This window comes from Populus nigra, chromosome 17, assembly GCF_951802175.1.
Source record: "Populus nigra chromosome 17, ddPopNigr1.1, whole genome shotgun sequence".
Taxonomy (NCBI): Eukaryota; Viridiplantae; Streptophyta; class Magnoliopsida; order Malpighiales; family Salicaceae; genus Populus; species Populus nigra.
This window is the reverse complement of record NC_084868.1, coordinates 609,318-637,153: the sequence shown is the minus strand read 5'-3', so window position 1 is coordinate 637,153 and position 27,836 is coordinate 609,318. Positions and strand designations below refer to the sequence as shown.

Genomic DNA, 27,836 nt, shown 5'->3' with positions numbered 1-27,836 from the left:
TTCATAACACATGAAATATGATATCAGAACCTTCCTTTCCTACCCGTTGCAGGTGGGTTGAGGACCTGACTACATCTTCATTCCATAAAGTATCATCATGTGGTCTTTTTTTTTTAATTATTATTATTAGGGTTGCTTGTAAATGTAGTTGTAGTTATTTTTTAAAGTATTTTTTATTTAAAATTATATTAAAATAATAATTTTTTATTTTTAAAAAATTATTTTTAATATCAGTATTTTTAAATGATTCAAAAACAACAAAAAAATATTAATTTAAAATTAAAAAAATAAAATAAAAATTAATTATTTTAAAAAATACAAAAATAAATAGTACCTTAGTTTTATGCTGTTCCAGCGATGCTAGTTGCCCAAGCAAAAAAGTTTGTTATTATCCTACATTTGGTTGCTAAACGATCCAATAATTTAGCTTCTATATAAAATAAAATGTTTTTTTTTCTCTGTTTTTTTCCGAACTCATTTTTTTTTAATTTCATTATTTTTTTAAAAAAATTATTTGGGTTATCTTTAAACTGATCATATTAATTGTATTATATTGAAACAACTCTTATATGATTTAATTTTAAACCCAAACTAGATAAAAAATCAAATAAAAAGATTTTTTTCTTAATTTTATTCTCATACTTAATTTATAAGTTATTTAGGTTGTTTTTAAATTGATCAAATCGACAAGATCAGCCAGAACAACTCCACAGTTTAGTTTTAAGATTGAACTAGGTAAATAATTAGATCAAAAAGTTCTAAGATTGGACTAGATAAATAATTAGATAAATAAATTTTAAGACTCGCCCATTAAACCAAGTTCAATAAAAACATAAAATAATTCTCTACAACCTTGATACATTTTATTACAAACTTAATACTTAATTTGGTACTGGAAATTATGTATTGGAACTGCTGTAACTACCAACTGTTTTTATTTTCGCATTACCTAACTCCACAAGCAACGAGATTAGATTTAGGGAAGTGGTTGTAATCTCTTGCATAGTTGCTATGGCCCCACTTGATGTAACTCGCATATATTTTTCCCAATCAAGAGCTCACACGCATCATCCACGAGTCTATTGCTAGGAACATAGCCTGAACGTCTGAACCCCACAAAATTAGACTCGTCGATCGTCCAGGACCAATCCCCTGTTCCCCTTGCCACGTACTAAGGGCTGTTTGTCTTGACTAATTTGATATTATTGGGCCACAAAACAAAGTGTACAGACATTCTTTAATGCATGGTTCCTCCTTTCTCTGTGCCAAATCCCATTCCTCTTCTCCAGAGATGAGCGTTTTCCTCTCCTCTGTTTGGGCCAATTCCAGTTTCTTAGAGTTTTGTAGCAGAGTTGAAGCTAGGGACATTTGAGCAGTAGTTGCATCAAGTTAATCTTAAACACTTGGGAGAGACACACTAGGTATTATTGTTTATTATATTTTAAGAATTATGATTCTCTAAAAAAATGTTAAAAAAATACAACGTTGGGACATTGGCTAGTTATATTAATTAGCTTAATTAACACATGGTTAATGATATTAATGATGGAACAAAATGCTATGAGCTCTCAAGTACTTTGAAAAATGTTCTCTGCCTACAAAACACCTAAATCTTACCCCATCTTTTTGCTCCTGCCCTGATTCAGATCAAGTTGCTTTCAGAACCCAAAAAAATCAAGTTGAGTGTGCAAGCAAAAAGTATGGCATCACGGTAGGAAAAGGGCAAACGATATTTTGAAGGGGCGATGACGATTTCTCTCGTCTTTTTAATCCTTAATCATCGTACTTATCTACCTTTATATGATATCAAAAGGGATATGTGATCAAATGAAATGGTGGCAGCAAACTCCCCCACTTATCATCTGGGTAAAAAGTCACATGAACAAGGAACTTATCATCTGCTGATTCCACCCAGCAATGTCCAACTGTGTAATTAAGAGGATTAGGTTTAGATTTGGTACTTGAGTAAGCTTTAAGTTAGAGTAGTGCTTGATAATCATGATTAGGTAGGCAAAGTTGCTACAATTATAGCTTACTTTTTTCCCTTAATTTTTTTTGTATCTTAGCATAATATCTCTCCTAGCGTCATGACCCCTCCACAGACTTCAATCGTTTAATATAAGTTAAACCCTTCCGACACCAAGTTATATACCCTCTCTACACGCCTGGTCAAGATCATGAGCAGCAAGCATGAATTATTGCAGTAGCCAGTAGCCAATGATAAAGAAACAAGAGTCAGGTAAGGCTGATAATTTGCTGTATAGTTCCAATCTCGGTCATGTCTTTTGCTTTATTGTTCGGTTTCGGTTTCAGGGAGAAATTATCTGAGCACATGTAGAAGACAGGACCATTTCTGATTAAGAAGCTGGGAATCTTGCAGTAAAAACGGTCCCCTTGATTCGGATAACAGCCACTGATCATCTCCAACGCTTCACTTTGTTGCTTTTTCTTCTTATCTTTTACACAAAGAAGATGCTCTTCATGTGTCTTTTTCTAGTTGGAATCTTTACAACATTGCTGCAAGGAACTCTCAAAATGAACCAACCGCAGACATCCTTTCTTTCTTAGTTCAAGAAATCAACCCAAGCTTTCAGAAGTCATCTTTCTTTTCTTTTTCCTGTGAGTCATTTCCTCTCCTTCAAGTACCAAAACTGATTAAAGATTTCAAGCTGTTAGTGGCTGAAAAAGAGAAGGGAATTCTTCCTATTAATTGATGGTCAATATGCATCGCCGCATGCTTGATACGGTACCGCTTGATGTGGCACCGGCTAATGGGAACAGAACGCATGATTCGTACATTAACGAGACGAATTTCGACACCAACATGGTGATTATATTAGCAGCTTTGCTATGTGCACTAATCGGTGCGCTAGGATTGAATTCAATTGTGCGTTGCCTTTTGCGCTGCAGTAGCAGGTTTGCCTTGGAGACCACAGAAGAAGCCGCAGCGCGTTTAGCTGCCACAGGACTCAAGAAGAGTGATTTACGCCAGATCCCTGTGGCGATCTATGGAGCAGGAGGGAGTATCGCAGCCACAGAATGTCCAATTTGCTTAGGGGAGTTCGTCGACGGAGAGAAAGTTCGGGTGCTTCCGAAATGCAACCATGGATTCCATGTCAGGTGCATAGACACATGGCTTTTGTCACACTCGTCGTGCCCGAATTGTCGGCATTCATTGCTTGAACATACCACGGATTCAGGTGCAGCTCAGGAGGTTACCGAAGCAAGACGGCCAGGCGAAAATGATCCCGGCCGACAAGGTAATGTTAGTACAGCAGTTTAAGGGCCTGGTTGAATATTGTAGCCAGAGGATGGCCAGAACATGGTGGTTGACATTAAATCAGCTTGTATCAGTAGTTGAGAATTAATGCTTGACTTGAGTGTACAATCTGAGGCCATATTGCAAGTGCTAAAGAATTTTGCTAATTACTTTTTAGATTGTTAATCAGCAAGTTAATTAGAAAGAATGGTGGCAGCAGGGTTATAATTGCTGATGCATGTGCAGAAGGAATTCTAGATGTTACCATGATCAAGACTAATTTAAGATTTGCCCCTTTTTCATGGTTCTATATTGTCATGCGTAGCTGACATTACGACATTTATAGAGATGTTTGGCATGGTAAGTATTCCATGATTGTAAGAAAATTGATCGATTGCCCTGTTTGGTCATGGAGGGTTTACTAACTTCAGAACCCTTTTCCCTGCTTCGAATGGGAATAGTCTGTGTTACATGAGCATCCAGCTGACTGGCCAGGTCACTGAGAGTCGGAATATTAGAAAACCATGTTATGCCATAGTTAGGAAATTCTTGGCCAATTTGGATTGTCTTTGCGGATTTAAAATAATTTTTATCTAGAAATATATTAAAATAATATTTTTTTTAGTTTTTAAAAAATTATTTTTAAAATTATCACATCAAAACGATCTGAAAACATAAAATTTTTTTTCAAAAAACACGGTTTGAACTACGTTTTCAAATACACCTTTAATCTACGGCTGGACCCAATTCAATAATTTGCTCATTTTTACTGTATTAACTTGGATTAATTTGAATTTTTTTAAAAGATTACAAAAAAAATTCATTTTCTTCAATAGACCGGTCTGAATTAACCCCTAAGTTTATTAATGGACCTACCGGGCTGGATTCCAAAAAAAATAAGTTTGGGGTTATGCGGATATATCACTTGTTGTTGTAAATATGTGGACCCTCTAATGTCAATTTCACCCTTTGATTGATTGATTTCTTCTATGTTGGATTCATCTTATAATTTATATTAACAATTTTTTTTTAGAATACAACCAATTGGAAAGGTGGCTCAGGGTTTTGGAAAAGCTTGGAAAATGCATGCTTATCAGGATAATAACGCAAGAAAAAATCATTTCTGTGGTTGAAAGTTGCAGCATTAAATTAATCAAGGGGCCGCCCACCTTCTTCATGCACAGACCTAGCTTGGACTCACTATTGTCTCAACTCTCATGTGAATACTGCTGTTTCCCATACTTTGGTAGACTCCTCGTAGTTTCTAGTTTCTTAAACGTGTTTTTGGGGTTGACCCGGTCAACTATTTTTTAAAATATTTTTCAATAATTTTATTGCAGTGATATAAAAAAATAAAAAAATTATTTTAATTTATTTTCAATTAAAATATATATCTAAAAATTATCATAAACCACGTCACAGAAACAACTTTGTTGCCCCTACCCCATGAGTCATTCTTAATGATCTAGCCAGCTTGACAAATGCTAGTGTTTTGTGTGGACTCGAATCACATGGAATACAGTTTTACTCAATTCATACTGAGAGGGAAAGGGTTCCATTTCCACAGCACAAAACCCAATTAATCTCTCATTAAACCAGTAACCTTTAATCAAATCAACTATATATATATATATATATATATATATATATATATATATATATATATATATATAAGGCTATTTTATCTTATTTATACGGTTGTGGTTGTTTTTTAAAGTATTTTTTATTTGAAAATATATCAAAATAATATTTTTTTTATTTTTTAAAAATTATTTTTTACATAATCACATCAAAATAATCTTAAAACACCAAAAAAAAATTTAATATTTGAAAGGTTAATATTTAATATTTAAATTTAAAAAATTTAATATTAATAAATTTAATATTAAAGAATGAAATGTTAAATGTGTAAAAAATAGTTGAAAGGTAAAGTATTACAAATTTAATATCCAGTAGATTTTAAATTAAAAATAGAATTAAATAAAGTTGAAAATAATAAATATTATATAACTATGGGGAGCAATGCTGGTTGGTTTAGAGTAAATTATAAAATTACTCCCCCTAGTTTTTCAAAATAAGCTAAATAGTTCCTCTACTCTTGAAAATAATTAATTAATCTCTTGATAATATTGGCCATGCTTGAATATATATTTTTTCTCTAAATAATATATTATTTTCTCATCAATCTTTTCGTATTGTCGTTTTTTTTCCTATTTCTTAAAAGTTAAGCAAATTAAATTGAAAACAGATATGAAAAGCGGGTGAAAAGCATCGAGTTACAAGTAGATTTAAAAACATAGGACAAATTAATTCTTCTTAAAACTAAAGCAACTACTTAATTTGCTCTATAAAATTTAGGAAATTTAGGAGATGTTATTTTTTGTTTGATTTGGTTTTTATTAAAAAAAATCAAACTAAAATTAAAAAGAAAAACTGATTTAAATCGACCGGTTTTGATTTGATTTGGTTTGTTTTTTAGAAAAAAACCAGTTCAAACCAGTTTAGCCCGATTTTTTTAGTTTGACTCAGCTTTTTCAGTTTAGATTCTATTCAGTTTTTTTAGTTTCAGGTTTATAAAACTAAAACCAAACCAATCAGTTTTTTTAAAATTTTAATATATTTAATTAAAATTTTTTCAAGATTTAATTTTTTCAGTTATATTTTTTCTGGTTCTCTTAATGTAATTGGTTTTTTTACTTACCTACTTACCCGAGTTTTTTACCTACTTACCCTGTTAAAACTCGAGGGAAAGTGAGTAAAAACTAAAAAAGAAAGAGGAAAAAATTCTCCAGAATCCCCACCCGATATTAGGGATGACACTGTGCCCGCCTTCATTTACTCGATTAGAGGTGGGTGTGGAAGGGTTTTTGCTCTTGTGGGGGTGGAGGTGGAGGTGGAGGTGGAGGTGGAGGTGGGGTGGATAAAAAAAACACCTACCTTGTTCGGTTGTTGACGATGCTCTAAGTTTTGAGCATGATCTTCAACCTCTTTAAGAGAACAAAAAATGGCAGTGCATGTGATGCCCTCCCAAGTCCTGCACACATTAAGCCCAAACACTGAAAGATGGTGGCATTAGAGAGAGCAACGGCGAGCCCACTTTGATGGTTAGGTCAATACACAGACACATAGCAGATAAGATCGAGAAAGGAAGAAGGAAAGAGAAGGAGAGAAAGCTCTCTCTAAAATGTATGGGTGCATCTCACTCTTTAATCGAGAGGAAAGTACATTATAAACATAGCAGAATATGTGCGTTTATTATCATTACTAATATTATATTAGATCAAGTGGTTATAGTGTAACAAGAAGGATGGCTCAGAGCTGCGAGGAAATGAAAGAGTGCTGTTTAACCGTATAAAATATTATGCACACACTTGCCCTCTACTATGAACTGTAAGCAGTGTTTTTTTTATTTTTTTCATTTTGATTCTCATTTTTTTTTCATCAATCGAGTCTTTCAATTGTAAAACAACACAAGTGACATCTTGTTTGATTATTTTTTTTAAAAAAAAGCAGCTGTCCTTTATAAATTTTTTAAAAAATATATCAAACCTGTAGGTCTAGGCTTGAAAGCCTACGCACCTAAGCTTTTTTTCTAGAAATCCAGACTCAAGTGCTTGGGCTCTTTTAAATATATTTTATATTTTATATTTTAGATACAAAATAAATTTTTTAAAAAATTATTAGATATTCATAACTCGAATCGCAGGTTTGACGAATTAAGTCATAACATCCAGGTTGTTTTTTTTTTTTTGGTTGCTTAATGTATTTGTTGTCCCTCATTTAAAAAAAATACAATTTAACCCCTTGTTATCAATGATTTTTTTTATTTAAATTAAAATAAAAAAATACAACTTCATTCTTTGTTATCATTTAGCTTTAAAAAGTTAGGTTTGCTTTTTGTTGTCTTAGTCCCACATGTTTGTCTTGGTAAAGACTAAAACTGATGGGTATTTTCTACAATAGATAGTAGTGTACGCACGCACGCGCGCAAATAAAAAATCGTGGACGGCTATAATGTTTTTTATGTTGGTGCAAGAATATCGAGACAATAAAGGAAAAATAATGTAAGGAAAGAAAAGGTAATCAAAGCCACATTGAGAGTCTTATGCCAACTTTGCGCCTAGGAATGAAAGGCTAGACAAGATGATTCTAATGGCGCCAAAAAATACTATTATTAGGTCACGGAGGAGGTCGCATGTGCCACCTCAACCTCGGCAACCTCCTCACACGTGGCATGTGAAACGCGTGTGCCAAGTTTTTTTTATTTTTTTTATTTTTTATTTTCTCCCTCTATTCTTTTAGGTTAATTCAATTTAGTCATGGATTTAAGCTCTTTTTTTTTAATTAGTCCTTAATTTTTTTTAATAACTCTTTAATTTAATCTCAAAATTCATTGAACTTGTGGCTAATTAAGTTTCAATTAAGGCCTGACCAAGTTGTGAGAAAAGAAAGAAACATGTTGTCCAAACGATTTACTTAAATGGGATTATATCAATGATCATAGTTGTGAGTTTTGTGGGTTAACTCAAGTTGACCACAATCAATACAATATCAAAATTTTAAAGAACTTCTATCTCCAAATCTTTTATAACTCTTCATTTTAGTTCCAGATTTAATCTAGCTTAAGATTAATTAAGAGTAATTCAATGCCCAATAAAGAAGAAAATAAGAAAATGAAAAGGAAAGAAGCATGTTGTCAAATTAGGTAAACTCATTGTAAATTTCATATATTAATCCGGGTTAATACAATAAATATTTTCATTTCATTTCTTTTTTTTTTCAATTAATTCTTTTAATAGTTCATTATTTCACATTTAAAATTGGGTTAGATAGAAATAAAAACAATGACATGTTCAAATTGTTTTTTTAACTAAATCGTCATTTGAGCGGAGCGATCAATTTGCTTTTTGCCTGCTAGATTGAACAAACCACATCAATTTTTGTTTTTCATTTATTAATTTATAAGGTGGTCAATTAATCTGCTATAATAACCTGATCGAGTTCTTAACCCTCTATTTAAATATTTCATCACATGGAGGGAAAAAACAACAACGCTCATATTGTGTTTATATGTAATAGTTGGCTTTTGATAATCACGGTACCAAGCCTAGTTAATAATTGACTTGGTTTGATAAATATGAAATATTTTATTTTTTTTATATTCCGTGTCCTTTACTTAATTAAAATTAGTCATAAACATGAACTTTCAAAAGAGATCTCTTTGATAAAGACCTCTATGAAACTGAAAGATCTGCACTCTCAACGGTCCCAATTGTTTCCATTATTTCATGATAAAAATTAGGTTAAATATTCCGCTTATCTGCTAAAAAGTTGAATTTTTTTAATATTTTTGTATCATTTTAATATGTTTATATTAAAAATAAATTTTTTAAAATAAAAATATATTATTTTTATATATTTTTAAATAAAAATTACTTTGAAAAAAATCATTATCACAGTAACAAATCTACCTTACCAAACCGAGTGTGTTTGTTGGTACAATTGGTGCCACGAATTTTTATCTTTTGTGACTAGCAAAGGGCCGATTCTCCTATCTGATTTTTGCTGCTTTTGCTAACCTTTTCTGTCTGGGGCAACCCAGCGCTTCAACGGCTCTTAAAATCTTTAATAATTTGCTGGTAACCCACTGTTCCACTTTCACTCTGTTTTGGCTAGTCTGCTTGTCTGCCTACAATGCAAGCAGAGAAGCAGCAAACTTGGAAAATCAAAGTACATGCTAGAGCCAAGAAATTCCATTTCAAATTCAAAGCAACAAAAACAGATCAACCCATCTGGAAGTCGCCCAAATTCTCAATCTTTCTTAGAATCCATAGATTTTTCCTCCAAGTGAATACAGAATCTCGGAATTCAATTCCTAGATGGAAAAAACCAAGAACCCTGAAATCTAAATTCCTCAGATTTTTTCAAAAGTTCAAGACTTTACCTTCAAAGAAACAGGCAATTGCAGCAGAGAAAACCCAAAATCTTCAAAACCCAGACAGTAAATTACATGTGGATCGACAGAGAGAGTTTTCTTACAAGGTAGTATGGAATCATCATGTCACTTCACTCAATTCTCTTATTATCTATGCATATTGTCTTTAAAGGCATGAATCTCTGAGTATTGATTAATGTTTGCAGAAGCCAGTTTGCATTGGATCTTTGCTGGTCGGGACACTGGCATTGCTTTCAGAATCAATCTGTGAGAGAAATCAAAAGGGAATTATCATCCATGGTTCATCTGTCTTGTTATTTCTTGCTTTCTTGTTCAAGAAATATATAACGGGAAAGGCCATGACTTTATTGGTGTTTTTAACAATGGCAACTGCAGTTTGTGCAGTTATGTTTCGTTTAGACGAGTACATGAATTATGATCAAGGTTTCGTCTCAGAATTTGTCTGGAAGGCATGGAATTATGCTGCCTCTTCTGGGTGTTTTATATGAGCTTTCTCAGGTAGTATCATCTTTTTCATTTTCTTCTAGCCCTTCTGGTCATGATTTTGCTAGATGGTTAGTTGCCTGACTAAGTTGACATTATTCAGGTAATTTTTTCAAGGTTTGCCAATCTATGGGTGTAGTGCAGTCAGAGGATTTGACATCCCAATTATCCTATGAATGGTAGCCTTAATGCTACATTGTAGATGGAATCAATTCTTCTTTGATTAGATTAGGTGATTTCTTCTTCTTTTGTCTATCTTTTACCACACACCACACATGCCTATTGCTCAAAGAAAAAACAGCGTGCATTTTTCCCACGCCATTATTTTCTCAACATCTATGAAAATGATCAAGTTCAAGTTTTGATTGGGTCCAGATCACGGTTTGAGCTGTCAAATAAACCTATTTAACTCACTCGATTTAATATGAAAATTAGCTTAGATCAAGTTCTAGATCGGGTTATCCAGTTGATATCAAAACCAGATTTAATAAAGATATCTGACATTACAAGTGTGCGAGTGTAACCCTCCTGGACCCAAAGTAAAATGACAATTGGCCATAGCTCCTGTGCTATAAGAATCAGTATATGATAGATGATGCTGCAAATCTGAACAGGGCTTTGCAAATTCTTGGCCCAGTAATGTCTAGGCTGGAGTTTATGCCTCCATTGGAGTATTGTAAAATCTTCACCTGGTCAAAGTATAACACGAAATTTATAGCCGAAAGCTTAAGACCAAATCCCTGAGCCCAAGACAAAAGACACCCTACTTTTCAAAGTCTGCTACTTTGAACATGTTGTGCAAGGCTCGACTTCTCTGTCTTCGGCCCTATGCTGATAAGACAACATGTTAATGATAACTTGACCGACTCCATAAATACCAGTTGTACCCTCCGAAAACCCCCATTTTACCTAACCTGACGACAAGGTGAGGTAAAATTAAGAATATATAACAAAAAAAAAACCATTAAGAATACTAATGATTCGTTGTACTAATAGAACCTACGAATGAATCCCACTTTAAGATCATGATCTAGCACACTATGTTTATTTTTAGAGTTTTTTTTCTTGATGTTTAGCATTAATATTTTCTTCTCAAACCATGTTTTGCCCTTGCCAAACCCAGGTATTTAAAAAATATTATTTTTGTTTTTATTATTAATATAGAACATAAAAGTCACTATATCTTATTACATTTATTAATTTTTTTAAATATGCGTTGGAAAAATATTATAAAGAGTAAAAACTTTAATTATTATCTTATTTATTCATAGATATATCCAATCTAGATCATAAAATATCATGCTTTGATCTGACTTTATTTATAATCATAAAACTTGACTCTCTCATATAAATTCTTAAATTATTAAAAGAATCAAAATAATATTATTTTGATAAAAATATTAAAAAAAACAACGGGTCAAAAGTGGAGTTTTGATTATATATAGATTATTAAATTATTTAAAAACATTAAAAAATATTATTTTAATAAAAAATTAACATGCTGAGAATTGAATTTTGATAGACTAATAAGTTTTGATAAGTTAGCTTAATTTTTTATCCGGACCCGTCTAAGATCCGGGTCGGTCCGCTGAGAGCATGACGGGTTTGAACCCTTTTAAGACATGTAATCTGGGCTCGCAAGGTCTGGCCCATTACTAATAGGATAAGATGAACTATGATTACAGCGGGGAAAGATTTTCTTAACAGAGTCCAGAATTAATGCAGTCCTTATATTGTCTGTAATGACTTTACCATCCAGGTTAAGTCAAGTTAAGACCGCCACGCGTTTTAGAAGCAGCCAATCACACGCGCTGTCAGAATGAACAGTGAAAAGCACTCGTATGGCCCCCACGATCCCCTCCTTTGGTGTGAAGCCCACGCTTGCATGGCGCGTGATGGGGTCGCCGAGTCTCTATTCAGTGTGGGACCTACAGTGGCTTTCAGTGGATTCATTCTGGCCGTTGATCTCTCCGCCACGAGCAAATCTGACGGGGACAAATCTTCTGAGTCAAAGACCTATCTTGATGGGTCTCTTTGACCACACTGAAACATTCAAAAATTTTCAAAACTTTTTTTTTAAGAAAATAATTAAGTTTCCAAGGTTTGACTGAGCTGTCACTTCAATCGAGGTCTCTTCGTTGAAAATCGAGGTAGCTTGTGAATTTACAGTTATGGGTATCACTTTTTCCAATTTTGCATGCCCCCTACCTCCCACAAGACCAAAACACCCTTTTAAGCTAATGGGTTGGTGATTTAATTTTTTTGTGTTGAGTTTGTATTTGTTTGTCATTTTATTAGCTTTTGAGATTATATTTTGGAATATAAATTGTAATTTTTTTTTTAATTTAAATTTTTTTAATGAAATTCATGCAAAACTGTAATATATATTAATTAATCAAATATTTTTAAATTTATAATTGAAATAAAACATAATTTCAACTAAACATCACCACACTATTAAATATATCATAAATAAAAGTAAATTTAAGAGATTCATGCATGTTATTAGTTCATTGAAGGCTGATTATTAAAATATATATTTTTTATTGTACTTAAAAGGATCATGTTGCCATGTATAATGAGAAAGCGATTTATATTTCACCTTTAAGTATTTTTAAATCCTATGTCTATTGATGTTGTGAATATAAATATCTATCATGTAATTAAATTACTGAAACTTAATCATAATTAGCAGCTTGAATGTTTATAAATAATTTAAATTTTAAAGTGAAAGAAAAAATCTGTTGTGGTGTTCATAAAATTAGATTTTTTTAATTAGTTTTGAATATTTTGAATAATTTGTTTACTAATTAAATGATTTTGACTATAAAATTTGAAATTAAGATTTTTTATAGTTTTAACCTCGCCAAATATGTTAACTTTGAATATAATATTATTTTGTAATTCTTACAAGATAAATTTAAATCAATTATGATCTTTAACTAATTAGAGAACTTATGTAAAAAATAAATAAATATTTTTTTACTTGAAAAATAGATTTTTTCCTTTCAACATAAAGTTACTCTATTTTTCACATATTTTTACTTTCAAATCTTATATATGCATCCTCATTGTTAGCAATTTTTTTTTTAAAAAAAAACACTCTTATAAACATATCATTGTGAATATGGATAGTTTGTTGATGAACCAATTTTCAAATAATAATCTAGAAATGTTTTTTGAAAAAAAACACAAGGAAGAAAAGAAAAATACCAGATAGCATTGCAGGCTACAAAGGGCAATCAAGTCATTACTCAAAATCAAACAAAGAAATGGAAAATAGCCAGCAATAAATCAACAAGAAAACATAGAGGGTAAAAATGTCTAAAAGAAATGATAAATCTAATTTTATTTATATATATAATATTTTATTTTTGCTGTAAATGTAGGTGACAATAATCACATCTTAAATGGAGTAATTAAACTCTGGGTTTTGGTAGGTTTGACCAGTGCTCTCATTGCCTCTCTCTCTCTCTCTTCTCTATTACACTAAATATACCTTAGCATCTTTTTTGTCTACCTTTTGTTAATAAAATAAAGCTCTCCCCCTTCCCCTTTTCTCATTTTGCTTTCTTTTCTTTGACTTGTTAAGGGTTTTTGTTTTACCTCATCAAAATCACACCTTTCCCATTTTTTTGTTCTCCACCCTCCCGATTTCTATCCCCTCTTCTTTCAAGTTGGAAGCTTTTCATGAGCTGGTGTTTAAAGGTTTGATTTTATTATTGATTTTAAAGGTTTAAGAATTGTGGTTGTTTTAAGTTGGAAGCTGTTGGGTTCTTTTTATTTTTGTTAAAGGATTGTAAAGTTGTGACCCTTTTTTGTTTAATGTTTGTTTGTTGCTTGATTTTTATTTTTATTTTTTATATGTTATTGTTAAAGTATTATTTGTTTGCTTGTGGGATTTTCTTGATAGGAAAATTGAAGTAGGTGATAGGATGATATGTGGAGTTTTGGGTGCTTAAAGTTTTGAAATTTTGTTGGGATGATTTTGGATCAGGGCTTTGGTAGTTTGGTTCAGTTGATGGGATGCTGATTTATGTAGCCTTTTGTCTTATTTTGAAAGTGCATTAATGGGTATGCCTTTTTTTTTTTATCCTTCAGTAATTTAATGGTGTAGGTCATTGGTGGGGAACATATTGTCTAGTTGGCATTTTAGGGGATTTAAGATACCTTGATTGTGTGTGGAGAACTCAAAGTTGGATAATTTTGTTTTGTTCTTTTGTTATTTTTTGGCAACACTGATGTATGTCGTGCAAGGTTAATTGTGATTGCAATAGCAATTTTGATGATTCGGTCCTTAAAATTTAAGGGAATTTGATCTGCTTGTGATGAAGGGGTGTCCAAAATTAACCCACTGGCCAGCTTATTCCTTTATGATTTTACTTCCCTTATAGTGTTTTTGATTAATTGAGGTGTAATTCGAGCTGTCATTGATTTAAAAAGATAAAATTTATTGAAACTTTGATGGAGGTCCTTGAATGTTCCTATCATGATACCTCACTGAGTAAAGGCATGTATACCAAGCATTTTCCATAGAAAAGCACTGAAGGTTAGGAATTGATCGTTTTGGTTATCCAGTTGGATAATTACGGTCAACCATGGAAATTCCTGCAAGTTGAACCCTTGAAGTTTTGGTCATATTAGGATTTGTAACCCTATTGTGAATAATTGAGAATATCTAATCTTGTAGTTTACACGTGCATTCTTTTCCAAATGTTTTGTTGCCTGGGAAGTTGGTATTGATAATTAAGCTGTTTTTTTGTTTGTTTTCATTACTGAAACATAGAGGACTTCCATGCAGGTTTCAAGAATTGAATGTAATAAGATGGGTTGTTTCACTGCTTTAAAGTGCAAAAAGAAAAGGCCTGAGCCGTCAGTTTCCATCAAGCGTGTCAGTCCTAAGGAGCAAATACCAACTACTCTACCTGAGCCACAGGTCCCAACACGTTCATTGCAGTCAGCACCCCCTAGTTTTCGGACCAGAGTGAAGCCTGTTCAACCAGAAAACAAAGTACCTAGCAACAGGGCACGGGCATTATCGGCTCCAGAAAGCCTTGATGCAGCAGAACAAGATGCTCTTGCATCAGCTGAATATGATGAGCATGAGGAGTCAAAAAACCGAATTGGAATTTCAAAGGAACAACGGCTACCGGGTCCACAACCTCTTCCACTCCCTTCACCTCAGGGCGGTGCTATACTGAAGCCTATGAGTAGCTTTAAATCAGTGAATAGCAGTGGCTCTCTTTATGCTTCTGGTCCCTTGCCACTGCCTCGCAGTGGAACATACAGTGGAACACTGAGGAACTTTCCATATGAAGAAATTCAATCTGCTTGCTGCAATTTCTCCTCAGATCGATGTGTCTCTGAAGGCCTTTCTTCCATAATGTTCAGGGCTTCCTTTGGAGATGAAACTGCAAGTTCGAAGAAGTTTGAAGCTAGTGTTATTCGCCTTAACCCATCTCCTCAGGTAATGCATGAAGTGACTGTTTATCAATGTACAGCCACAGAAGAGATTTTTCTTAGATCTTCAGTTGATGGCAGCTGATAGTTGAGCTTTGATAATTCTTTAAATTTATGAACAGCTTTCTTATTTGTCTTGCGTTTCTAGAAATTTATTCATCTACTGGTAAACTAAGCACTTGCTATGCTTGTCTCATCCATTTGACACCCCCCATCTTCTTTCTCCTTCAAAATATTACGCCGAGAGTCCTTTCTCTGGCCTAAGGGATATTGGAGTGCATAGGCTGTTATTTGTTTCACATGATTAGCAAAAACTCCAATTTAGTGAGCTGCCTTCTAGAAAAGCCGATGTATGTGGTTTACCTTTGCTCCCCAAAAAAATCAGATAGGAATGTTTGCAATTGTGTAGATTGAGAGAGGAATACTGTCAATTTTCTTTCGCTAAGGATACATAATGTATTTTGCTGAAAGATGAGGTGCTAAGTGTAACCATCTTATCACTTTCTTTCACGCATGACACTATGATTTAAGTTTTACCTTAAGAATACAATTAGAACTTAGATTGCATTATTTGCTGATAGCTTATGCTTTACTTAAAGAAGATCTATAAAGTTATTTATCATTTTCCTTTCCTATTTAAACACTTGAAGTGGCTTGATATTTTGCAATTAAACTCATTTTGTATTCATCTTCCAGGGTTTAAAGGAATTTATTAATGAGGTTAATACCCTTGCATCTTTGCAACATCCAAACTTATGCAAGTTGCTTGGTTACCATGCACGTGATGGCTCAGACCAGAGAATGCTGGTCTATGAGAGGCTTTATCATGGAAGCTTGGATCGGTTACTGTATGGAAGGTCTGATGGCCCTCCCATTGACTGGAATACCAGGATGAAAATTGCTTTATGTGCTGCACAAGGTCTTGCTTTCTTGCATGAAGAAGGGCCTTTCCAGGTAAAAAATTGCTGCTTTGATCCACATAAAGTGAACAATGAAACACTGCATGATATCATGTTTAGCTCACAATTTTAGCAGACTTCCATATGGATGATAGGTTAGCATTTTTTCTCTTTTGTATTGTTAGTATTTAATTGATTAAATCTGTGCAGTAGATCCTGATTTGTGAATCTACGAGCCAATTGAAATAAATCCTCTGTTTGTTACTTCTTTTTTTCCCTGAAGGGAAATAGGTGGGAGACTGCATAGTGTCCAAGCTTTTTAGTTTTCCATAAGTTTTATATTTGCTGATGCTATCCTTTGATTTGCAGGCTATGTACAATGAGTTTTCTACCGCCAACATACAAATTGACAAAGACTTTAGTGCAAAGCTTTCAGGATATGGTTGTGTTGGCCACATCCCTGAAACAGAGATCTCTAACAGTACAGCGGTAAGCTGATTTCCCTCGCCTGCGGATATTTCTTCTTTTTGCATAAATCAGTAGTGGTTTGCTCTGCCTCCATACATGGAGTGGGGTGAGATGGCTTCCAATTAAATTTGCATGCTTTCATTTGTCTATGTAAAAGCATCTGTTTAGGCATTCTTTTGCTCTGTGGAGTTGACCACCTTCCATTTCTCTTCACTCACACAGGCTGCCGCAAATCTCTCTGTAGAGACAGTAGAGAGAGGGCTATTGACTCCGAAGAGCAATGTATGGAGCTTTGGAATTTTTCTTCTTGAACTGCTCACTGGCCGGAAAAATCTTGATAGTCGTCATCCTAGAGAAGAGAGGAACTTGGTCAAGTGGACCCGGCCATTTCTAGCTGATGACTGTCGACTATCGTTGATTATGGATCCTCAACTAAAATGCCGTTTCCCTGCAAAAGCAGCCCGCACATTGGCAGACATTGCTCTAAGATGTCTTCAGAAGGATCCTTTAGAAAGACCAACTATGAGAACCATTGTGGAACATCTCAAAGTCATACAAGACATGAAATACTCCAGTCGCTTCCCTCTGCAAGAGCCAGCAGCAGTTGCTGGTAAACAAATGTCCAGATCTCCTAGTCTCAATGGGATCATCACCCCAGCACCAAGGTTAAGTTTCTCACCGTCTCCACCATCCAGAGCCCGGCCATCCATTTCCCCTACCAGGCCTCGAGCATTGCCTCCATCTCTTCCTCCCCGTGCTTGTTCCTCAACTCTCTCTCTTGAGGAACTAGAACGGCAAGAAAGCAGGAAATCATCTTCGTCGGCTGTTCGAAGGCCAGGTGTTGAAGGATTTTGATTGTTAATATATGCATTTTTTCATTTTTTGAATGGCTTTCTTTTACCCTTTTTGGTGATTCAACAGAATATATAGAAAGATAAAAATGTGGTTCTTCCACCTTCCCATCCCTCGATGTTGATTAGAGTGGATTCTAGTTTGTAGATAGAGTGCAAACCCTAGTTCGACTGGATTCAATTAGTTTCATTGTAATCAACAATGCTATTTACATGATAGTTTTCCAAACCCATGTTTCATGCTCTTCCATGATTTTGTCGGTTACGTATCGTTGCATAAATGCGCCTGGGCTTTGGTTGCCTGGGGATAACCATGATATACTCAAAAGGGAGAACGAAGATACTGAACGAATGTGGTGGTGAATGTAGGTCGGGTTTGATCTTTCAAGATATGATGCAAACAAGTGGAAGAGAGAAATGAAGAGATTATATGAGATGCGAATTCCAAGAGAAACACTAGGGAAAACGAAATTTCAAACAGGACTTGCATCTGTATTGCATCGATGGCCATGGCACAAGTCACCTCCAATTTTCTAACTGGACGGGAAAAGAGAAAAAATCATGTACCTTTGTCACACAATATATTATAATAAAGACCCTAAAAAAGAAACAAAAATTACTGCTCATCTCACATGGAAAAAAAAAGAGCTAGGAATTTATCTCTGTGCAGAAAAAGAGAGAAAAGGGCACTTTATACAGGGTCGTTTTGGCTTTAAAGGCACTTTATAGAAGGTCAGTTTGGCTTTGGTCTGGTCCAGGTTCATCATCCTCTTCGCCTCCGCTCTCCTGCTCTTGAGCAACCGAAGCAGGTTGGCAATCCTCATCAATTCTCCCTCCATTTTCCCCAGCTTGTGGTGGTACATGCGATGCAGAACTTGCTTGTTGTTCGGATAAACTTGCGAGACCATTCTGCTTCAAGTATGTCTCCAATGGAAGGCTTGCTACTTGAAGAAGACTTGTCATGCTCATTCGCGCTAACCCTGCTTGTGAGTCTTCTTCACGGCCAGGATGGCAGTTTAAATCTAGATGTCCCTTGCCTGAGTCGGCCAATTTTTTTGACAGATTATTGGTTTGGCTTTTGGATTCTAACTCGTTCCCTGACCTGGCTTCATTATCTGAAGGATCCATAGGCGTCGATGCAAGCTTAGAGCTACTCTCTACGTCTGCTTCATCTTTAGGACCGGACATATGCTGAATCCTCTGAGCAATCTCTGCTTCACGCTCTGATTGACGCTTCTTTTTGCGCATCATTAAGGTTTTGAAACGGCGTTTAACTGTCATGCAGACATTACATGTGCATGTAGGCTTGTGCTTCCCCTTCCCACTTGGGGGCTGGATACACACAATGCATGAGCAGCCAGGACGATGCCTGGGGTGTTTGGTTGTGGCTGCAACAGCAGTGGTGCTTTGCTCACCCGCGTCCCCAAGGATCGCAGCATTGGCCAGAGCATCCAGACCAGAAGATTCATGCTCCTGGGCTGGACGATGGCTGCTTGTAATTCTCCGTTTCTTGAAATCTGTATAAAAAGATTAAGGCCATTGTAATATTAGTATAGTTCTTTCAAATGTAAGAACAAAAGAAAAAAGAAAAAAGCAAAGGATATCTTACCATATTTGAAAAACTAATTTAAAGCATGCAAATAGTTATGAATCGGTGGCTCATTATGCATACCATACAACAATTTCATGAGGGACACGACAGACAAACACACTCATGAACGAACTCCAGTTTATATAGCAAACCTTCTATTTAGGGATGACTATGGGTCGGGTCGGGTTTCTTATGTCCCCACACCCAGTTGGATCGGGTCACTTTAATTATAAGATAAAGCTAGTTATTTAAATTGATTTTTTACGAGGATTGCAATCTAATATTGTAATAATGCGCCGGTCAAATAGCTAATGAATATGCAAGCTTTTCTATCATTTGTTTTTACAAATTAATAAAAAACCTGATCATAAATAAAAAAACTTATACATGCATTCAATAAATCAAGAACTATCTATACTAATAAATGAAAAAAAAAAATTAACATTTCTATTCGGCTCACCTTATTGTAAGTCGTTTTGTTTTTCATAACATAAAAGAATGAATATCTGGATGTTACTAACGAATTTTTTTTACTTCAAGTAAAAAACATAATTGTGAATCAAAAGGCTAATGGAAGCAAAAGATGACTCAACCAAAGTCGTTCCCTAACCAAAGTTATTAGGGAGAAGTTATAATTAAATAAAATAAAGATCATATATATTAATAAAAACATGTAAGATTTCAAATTAATTTTTAACGTAGTAGAAAAATAGAACAATGTTACAATTACTACAGTGAAACACCATTTACTTTTATTTTTGTATAATAATTTTTTAAAATAAAATGTAAAGAAAAAAAATTACAAAAGAATGAAGATAAAAGTAAAAAGAAAATTATAAATAGGCAAAATGTAGAGTGACAAATATTCCAAGTGTAAAGAATAAAAAATAATATTTTTTCCCCCAAAAAAATGAAAAGAAAAACTAAAAAAGATATTACAAAAGAATAAAGATAAAAAAAATGATGATAAATAGATCAAGTGTAAAATGATAAATATATCAAGTATAAAAAATAAAAAAATAAAAAATTACATATTTACCACCACTATATAAAATTAAAAAAGTTTTCAATCATATCATTTCATGGTGAAAGAGGGATTTCTTTTAATACATGTATAACATTGAAAAAAAAGAAATAGTAAAATACAAGGTCGGGTGCGGGTTGGGTGAACCCTTCACCTACACCCATACCTAGCCAGTTTTGACCCAGGTCAAATTGCATAAAAACCGACCCAGCGGGGTTGGGTGATGTCAAGAATCTGGTAGATGGGATGAAATTGGCATCGCTACTTCTATTCTATATTTCAGTGACTAAACGACCATGCTTTAATGCATTTATCCAAGATTATGGATGAAATCTTCTGTGTTGAAAGTGCAAGCAGAATCCTTAAAACGATCATTGAGGTTTAAACACTAGGGGGATAGAACTTGGAGTCTCTTTAGAGATTAACTATTCTTTTTACCGACCCAAAGAGACAACAAAATTTTTCGACAGAGAAACGACAACATGAACCTTGGACAAGTGATGAATCGATCAACCAACTTGGAAGAGAAGCAACCAATTTGATTGGTCTGGTCTACGCAACAATTTTCAGTATGAGACAGCCTAAACTCTTTAGTTTCTGTTTTTCATGTAAACAGAAAAGGTCCTATCATGAATGATTCGAGAAGTTTGAGCTGCAATCATCATGTATGCTTTCAACAAAAGGAGAAAAGGGGATGCTTGCTTGCATCATAGATTCATACCCTTGGTCAGTCTCAGTAGATTTTCCAACTCCCTCGGGGCCAATTCATCTGGAGCAGAGCAAGAACACCTGAAGACAAAATCATATTAATCTTTGTAGTAAATCGACCTGGCACTCGATTTCGTGGGGAAAAAAGAGGGGGGGGGGGGGGATCCAGAAATGACAACGACATATCATTGACCTGCTTTGATCCCAGGCATTGTCCACGCATGTCCACTTAGGCGGAAGAAGAACATCAATCGGCAACCTTCGCCACTTGGAGCAACTATCACACTGAGCCCATTGCTCTTGTCCTCTAACAACAAATAGGATCTAATATCAGAAGCATTTAGCACACCAACACTTAAAGAAACATCGGCCAAATTCCATTACGAATGACAGAAATAGGCTATTTGAACCCAAAAAAGGAAAAAAAGGCCTGGAAAAAAGGAAAAGGTTATGATTTCCCACCACAGAGGTGGAATCAAAATTGAGATCATTAAAAACAATATAAAATGTGATGAATGGATCCTTTGAGATAGAATCTCAGGAACTTCTTCATAGATTAAAGCTGAAAGAACCATAAAGATCATTTTCATCAACAAACTAGCACGTCTTCCTGATCTTTTTATACGCCAACTTAGATATCTGTTGATAAATGATTCAGGACTAAGCAGTTAATTACTATTCTTCTCATTCAGTGATGTAAATGCCTTTCAACTCTTAAATTTAAATTCCAACTCTAAAAAATGACACAAGTGCATTGCAGACTGAAAAGAAAACCATCATTTTAAATGATTTACAGCTACTCGGAAATGGGGCAGATTGATGATCTTGATTAGGAATTGATTTCATCTATCTTTAAAGATGAGCTCGGTTTGTTCATTGTATTAGAGTTTCAAGACCCTATGTCAGAAGGTTAGTTCTTGTACCAGGACAATTCGGTCAATCTGCGAGTGCATTACCTTCACACGCTAAAGAACTAATGATATAGATGGCAGTGATTCTTACCCAATTGAACGAACTACGAAGATACTCGTCTTCCCAAAAACCGGTGGTTCCTACATGTTAAAACATGTACAATTATGAAATCAACTGCACGGCTGCTTTCTCATCAATAAATTGTATATTACATATTCAAGGTGTCAAATATATGTTCAGCAACAGCAAGACTTTCAATAGAGAAGGCCCTACAGTACTATATGGAAAATATTAGTCATATCTAATATCAATTCCATTTACCAAACATCCATGCCTCTTTAATGTTTAAAACATAATAACTACGTGTAACACTGTTGATTAGGCACCATAAGTAAGTGCAGAACAAGAAATCGGTAGAATGCTAGATTAAATATATGAGTTTTTTTCATCAGAATGCAATCATGGCGTGCATATGTTCATACACATATATACAGGTCGAAAACAATTGAATGCATATTAGATATGGGTGCATATGGATACAATAACTAAGAGCTTCAGGGAGATTACTCACTTCATATTCTTCAAAATCATGATCCTCGATGGTTACAATGCTAGGCTTGATACTTGGTTCCGGGCGAAGTAAATCCTGCGCCTCTTCCCATGTAACTTTGAGCTCCAAAGCATCTAGGCTATCGATTAGTAGCCTCTTACTTTTAGACCCAATATTTCGCAACCTTTTTCTCTCAGGAGCCAGCAATGATGGTAGCAGCAAGCCATCCCTTGTCCTGGCTTCTTGCTTCTCAGATTTATGCCAGCTAATATCACCACTAGCTGAATGCAGATGTTTGGACAGTGCACTTAAGTGTGTATCGGTGCTTCCCTTTAGTGAATGGAGAAGACCAGAGTAACCACTTATTATAGGTAGGTTCTCAAAAACACCCGAAAAGTAACTTTCACTTGAAGGAACACCATTAGAAATGGCAGATGGTTGGGTGTCCTGTTTATTTGATAATATATGCATTAATACTATATGTTCAAGTTTGCTAACATAAAAACTGACTCTGGTTTTTACCTGCATTGCAATAGAGTTTGATGCTTTTCTAAATCCCATGACAAGTTTTCCTTCTGGATCCATACGGCTAAATGTCACTGCAATAGATATAAATATGACAGTAAACACACCACTGTCTCCCAAGAAGCTATCTACACTTAAGATTTAGGAACAAACTTAAATTGTAATTTGCGGAAGTAAATATTTTTAGGGCAGTAATAGCATAACAAATATCGCATTGGAATGGTCTCTTTTTATTGAAGAGGGAGAACTGGAAAGCTCTAAATTATGGATAATAATACAAAACTATTGAGATGTTATCTACTTTGTTCTGTCAGAAATATGGAAACCAGAAATGTTTAGTTTCTGGGAGCTAAACTGCTATGTCAAGACACACTGCATGATGAAAAAGAATAGAACCAGATAGAACAAAAGGCATATATTTTATCGAGCACATATTATAATCATAGATTTTCAGAAAAGGTAGGGATTAGAAGATACCAGTATCTCCAGCTTGCAATTTCATGGACTGTATACATGGAGTTACACCCTCCAAGACGTACATCCTGCTGTTATTGTTAGGCCAGAACCTGAACTGAAATACCCACTCTTTCCCCTTCACATCTTGAATCCGTAAAGGAAGACCTTCAGGTTGAGAGATGGGAGGAAAATATGCCTGCACAGTGGTTCATCAACTTATACACAGCAAAGTCATCAACAAAATTATTTCTTAGGTGCAAATATTATGACCATCAAATATCAAAACTTACTTCAGCACATGCTTTAGGGAGAACCAAACGGCCAATGCGACCAGCATCACTCGCACTGAGAACCTTTTCAAACAATGGGACAATGGTAGAGTTTGGACTTGAAGATAAAATGGTTAAGGATATCACAATCAAGTTATCAGAAAACTTGAAAATCTTAAAAGCATAAGCTAAAATGCATGATTCAGCAGGAAAAGAAAATAATAAATCTGAAATTGGAATAACAGAATGATGGATACTCTCCAGATATTTGCTGCAATTCTTGATCTGTAATCCTAGGCCAATAACGAGGAAGCAGCTGATTCCGTCCCCGTCCTTCAGCAGGTGGCCTCGCAACACGTATCTGTGAGACCATGCCCGCATTTGCATCCAGAACAAGGGCTGGCTTTGGAGGCTTTGGCAATAGATGGCGAGACCTGGGCCCCTGCTGGAGTGGAGAGGATGCCTTAGCCAGTACCCTTTCATCGACAACACCTCCAGGAAAAGGATTTGGGTTTCCTAAAGAAGAACCAAGACTGATACTCAAGTTTGTTTGTGCTAGTGATTCATATAAATCTTTTGCTGCAGTGGTTTTATGAATCTCTGGTTTGGCAGTTTGAGATGATGCATTGGATATTTGGTTAAAATTCAAGAAACTTGTACTTGCAATTTCTCCTACAGGAGGTATTATATCCTCCTGTTTCATTTTCCTGTAAGACCCGTCTGTCTCACTACTCTGTAACTGGAGCAAATTTCTCGTGGCAATACGATCAATACAATTACCTAACTGCATCAGCTTTGTTTCGGTTGTTAACTGGTTGTCAGCAGAAGCAGATTGCAGTTCCCCAGCATCATCAACTTTTGACATACCAAATCCATTAGTTTTTTCATCACCATTCACCTGTATCAAGATAAGGTTCATTACACTTGAAGTACCTAAATTCAGTCAGTGAGAACCGCAGGGCTTGAATTCAAGCACGGTCTAGCAATAATGAATACATGAAGGAAGAACCATTTGCATAGCATGTCCTAATACATGAACATAAGGAAATGTTGACCTGAATCAGCAGTATCTTGAACTCTAGATAATTACATCTTTTCACAAAGAACCCACTCTTTCCATGAAAGGCATCAACGGACCATAAGCAAAATGTTATTGAAGTCATAAAAACATCGTATATTAGAAAGAGTACTTTTTTCTCAGCATATTTAAACATTGCGAAGAATAGTTCTCGTTCACAAGCTAGTAGGGGTGTTTAGGCCATTTATTACAGTATGAGTACCTTAGCTTTCTTTCCAAGTGAATGTCATTTCAGGTTGGTGTACATTAATTAGGTGAAGATGGAAAACAAAAACCTCTTTAGATCAGATGTCTAGATGACGTCAAAGAAAGACAAATGCCTATGAAAATTGTTCTTACAGAACTGACTCCTGCACTTTTAGAACAGCTTGTACAGTTCACACCCCCGCCATCAAGTAGCTCGAGCAGAGACTTGGATGCAATGCATCCACAATGGAGACGCTGCCAAGTGCCAACACCAAATCCAATTAAATTTATGCAAGGAATTACCATGATCAAACTAGGACAGATAGAAACAATAGACTTTACCTTTCCGCACGAAGTGCACTCCCTCCACCCAGAATCCTTTGAGTGGAAAACCTCACAAAAAACTGATTGCTCATACGCGGACCTATAGCGAACACGAATCCCCAATTATAACCATGGATCAAAATTATTATATCCCATGAAGCTTATTATGTTACAGTCGATAAATGATGTGTAAGAATCCATTGTTAACTTATTTTCTACCATCCCCAATTTATAAATAAAAAAAATAAAAAGAAATGAGTCCTTTTAAGTATCATTAGGACAACTTAGGCTCCTCACTTTCAGGAATCTCTTCTTAATTTCTGTTCTTACAAACAAATTCGACCATTTTAATTCTAACAGAAATTTGGGACGACAACTATGGAAAATCCCAAAAGAAAAAAATTAATTGGAAATGATGGCACTATATTAATGAAGAATCCTAATAATGATAAAAAAAAAATAATAATAATAATTCCACGCACTGTGAGTTAATAATATTCAGATAACCAAAAAAAGAAAAAATGGCGCAAAACCGTTTAACGCAATAAGTCATTAACTCCTAGCAAAATATAAATACCAGACCATTTTTTTTTAAAAAAAGCTATGAATATCAAAGAAATTAAAGAATTTAATTAAAATTAAGAAAATTACCCGCAGTTATCGCAGAGAATGGCGAAATCACCAGATCGCAGAGCCCACCCTTTTCTCCACCCGCCAGAACTCGACGTCGAGACTCCACATGTTGCATTCATGCAGCTCTTAATCGACGACGACGCCATTTTTATTTTAATTTAATTAACCTATGAAATTAAATTTAATCTCCAAGAATTAAAATTAATCGCGTTTAGTTAATTAGTTTTAATCCAACTAGTTAATTAATAATAAAACACAGAATATTAAAAAAACTGACCTCGTATTGCTAAGACAGGAGACAGAGATTAGAGCCAGTTCAGTTATGTCTGTTGACTAGAGACGACTGTCAACGACATGTTGTTTGGAAGTTGAAGTTCTGCTGTGTAATAATGATCGAGTTCGGGGAGATTGGTCAAGGCGGTGAATTAAGTGCGTGGATCAGGTGACAAGTCGGTTGCCGGTGACCGGAGGGAGGATTGACGACGGAGAATTTGAGTTTTTAGGGGAAAGAGAGAGAGAGGAAGAACATGTGCATGCAAAGTAACAAAATAACAGTGGAGAAGAGAGAGAGAGAATGAGTTTGGAAGTTTAGAAAGCCAAAAACAATGCATGCATTGCACGATGATATTCCTTCAAGACTCGGCGAACTCGCCCACCTTATTATTGTTATTAATTTTTTATTTCTTTCTCCCTCTCTTAATTGCCCCTCTTGTTTTTTTATATTAATTTCATTTTTTTCCTTCTATTATTAACATACTTATTAATCACGACCGGTCCATCGTATCAACACGGTAATATTGTAAGGTTTGAATTGAGTTGGGTTTGTTATTAATCATTATCAAGTGACTCTGATAATGATTTTTTATAAAAACACATTGTTTTATTAAAATAAATTACTTAAAATAAAATTATTTTATTATAAAAAACACTTAATTAATTCAAGTTAACCTATCATCTTATGAATTAACTTGTTCAGCCCATAATTAAACTTCAATTTAGATTGTATAACAATGGTTGTTATTATATAAATATATACCATTACAATTCCTGAATTATAATTTGAAAGAAATTAGGGTATAATATGGGTGATTTGCTTTTGATTGATAAAAATAATGGGCGTAATTTCAATATCTAAGAAGTGGCCTCTTTATATTAGCAAACCCTAGAATAAGGGGTGGAACTAAGATTTGTTAAGAGGGGGCGGCGTCGAACAAAAAACTAATGGGATGGATTTCAAAATGAGTAAACTTCGAATGACCAATGGGAAAATAAGATTTTTTCAGGAGGCAAAATTAACGCTTAATTGTAACGAAAGACTCGAGAATTTCAGGGTGAAAATTCTTCATGGAACCTATTGCACGCTACTTATAACTTGATACACACCATTTAAGATATTTTGTATTGAATTTTAGTATTTTTTTGTGTGTTTAGATTGTTTTTTAATTATTATTATTATTATGGATTCTGCGTGTAGGTGGGGATTGCCTGTCAATTATATATATTTACTAAGAAAAAACTTGTAAATGCTTAATATATTTTCTTGGTGATGTGACTATTTAGAGTGGTTGGTATTATAGTATAATGTGTTTTTTTAAAATAATTTTTTGTTTAAAAATATATTTTTAATTTTTTTAACATCATCACATTAAAAATATTAAAAAAAATTAATTTAATATTTTTTTCAAGCCGTAGATATTTTTAAAAAGCATATAAAAATAAAAGTGGATGTTGTAACAAACACTGTTCATTGTAATCATGCGTGCAATTTTGTATGAGTATAATATAATTTATTTATATATATAACTTAAACAATGAGCAAAGAATTGCAAGATTGTAAGACAACTAATTTGAGAACATTTTTTATTATATTATAATTAGGCTTGCCAATGCGATCTAATATGTGATATATAATTATGATTTTTTAATAATTAAACATTTTAATGATATCCAAAATTATATTTAATGAAAACAAGACTTTTTTTCTCATTTGACAAATTAGTTCAATTTTTTTAAAAAATAAAGCAGGCAACAAGTTAAACTAAATTTTTTTCATTATATTAATACATTTTCTCAAAACTTAAAGAAGATCAACGTAATAGTTAAAGAAGTATTCTTCCTTGTCATAAAGGTTCAAACTCCAAACAAGAATGTGGAAATTAGTTTCTCAAAAAATTATTCAGTATTTTTATTTGCAAAATTAATTT

The 27,836-nt window shown here is 34.3% G+C and overlaps 4 protein-coding genes across 5 annotated transcripts; 3 read left to right on the top strand and 1 right to left on the bottom strand.

Moving 5' to 3' along the window:
• The first annotated feature begins 1,578 nt into the window (after positions 1 to 1,578).
• LOC133676746 (RING-H2 finger protein ATL74-like) lies at positions 1,579 to 3,436 on the top strand. Its single transcript, XM_062098477.1, has 2 exons — positions 1,579 to 2,239; positions 2,314 to 3,436. Exon 2 carries the CDS (start codon positions 2,714 to 2,716, stop codon positions 3,281 to 3,283), a length of 570 nt encoding a protein of 189 aa, XP_061954461.1. The 5' UTR covers positions 1,579 to 2,239; positions 2,314 to 2,713; the 3' UTR covers positions 3,284 to 3,436.
• A 5,390-nt stretch (positions 3,437 to 8,826) lies between these two features.
• On the top strand, positions 8,827 to 10,061 carry LOC133677659 (uncharacterized). Of its 2 annotated transcripts, XR_009835797.1 has the most exons (3): positions 8,827 to 9,301; positions 9,401 to 9,713; positions 9,802 to 10,061. XR_009835797.1 is itself a non-coding variant. In XM_062099777.1 (2 exons), the coding sequence occupies exons 1-2, from the start codon at positions 8,954 to 8,956 to the stop codon at positions 9,701 to 9,703; spliced, it is 651 nt and encodes a 216-aa protein (XP_061955761.1). In that variant the 5' UTR covers positions 8,829 to 8,953; the 3' UTR covers positions 9,704 to 10,061. The 2 variants fall into 2 exon arrangements, 1 of the variants encoding a protein (XP_061955761.1); XM_062099777.1 differs by having other exon boundaries at positions 8,829 to 9,301; positions 9,401 to 10,061.
• A 3,095-nt stretch (positions 10,062 to 13,156) lies between these two features.
• LOC133677177 (probable serine/threonine-protein kinase PBL1) lies at positions 13,157 to 17,605 on the top strand. Its single transcript, XM_062099042.1, has 5 exons — positions 13,157 to 13,406; positions 14,500 to 15,165; positions 15,855 to 16,112; positions 16,427 to 16,546; positions 16,748 to 17,605. Exons 1-5 carry the CDS (start codon positions 13,389 to 13,391, stop codon positions 17,378 to 17,380), a joined length of 1,695 nt encoding a protein of 564 aa, XP_061955026.1. The 5' UTR covers positions 13,157 to 13,388; the 3' UTR covers positions 17,381 to 17,605.
• Positions 17,606 to 17,847: 242 nt separating this feature from the next.
• On the bottom strand, positions 17,848 to 26,263 carry LOC133677176 (B3 domain-containing transcription repressor VAL2-like). Its single transcript, XM_062099041.1, has 13 exons — positions 25,910 to 26,263; positions 25,651 to 25,799; positions 25,018 to 25,099; positions 24,829 to 24,930; positions 23,669 to 24,309; positions 23,433 to 23,529; positions 23,164 to 23,338; positions 22,684 to 22,760; positions 22,183 to 22,608; positions 21,702 to 21,751; positions 20,893 to 21,006; positions 20,713 to 20,780; positions 17,848 to 18,893 (listed from the first exon to the last, which is right to left on the bottom strand). Exons 2-13 carry the CDS (start codon positions 25,776 to 25,778, stop codon positions 18,100 to 18,102), a joined length of 2,754 nt encoding a protein of 917 aa, XP_061955025.1. The 5' UTR covers positions 25,779 to 25,799; positions 25,910 to 26,263; the 3' UTR covers positions 17,848 to 18,099.
• Positions 26,264 to 27,836: the final 1,573 nt, after the last annotated feature.

Excerpts from the sequence above, each read along its gene's own strand:
- LOC133676746 (XM_062098477.1), top strand. The coding sequence starts at position 2,714 with ATGGTCAATATGCATCGCCGCATGCTTGATACGGTACCGCTTGATGTG.
- LOC133677659 (XM_062099777.1), top strand. The coding sequence starts at position 8,954 with ATGCAAGCAGAGAAGCAGCAAACTTGGAAAATCAAAGTACATGCTAGA. Across the intron at positions 9,302-9,400 it reads AGAGAGAGTTTTCTTACAAG|AAGCCAGTTTGCATTGGATC; the intron begins GTAGTATGGAAT and ends TAATGTTTGCAG.
- LOC133677177 (XM_062099042.1), top strand. Across the intron at positions 16,113-16,426 it reads ATGAAGAAGGGCCTTTCCAG|GCTATGTACAATGAGTTTTC; the intron begins GTAAAAAATTGC and ends TTTGATTTGCAG. Across the intron at positions 16,547-16,747 it reads AGATCTCTAACAGTACAGCG|GCTGCCGCAAATCTCTCTGT; the intron begins GTAAGCTGATTT and ends TCACTCACACAG.
- LOC133677176 (XM_062099041.1), bottom strand. The coding sequence starts at position 25,778 with ATGGCGTCGTCGTCGATTAAGAGCTGCATGAATGCAACATGTGGAGTC. Across the intron at positions 23,530-23,668 it reads TTGCAGCAAATATCTGGAGA|TCCAAACTCTACCATTGTCC; the intron begins GTATCCATCATT and ends TTTATCTTCAAG. Across the intron at positions 18,894-20,712 it reads TCTACTGAGACTGACCAAGG|ATTTCAAGAAACGGAGAATT; the intron begins GTATGAATCTAT and ends CTTTTTATACAG.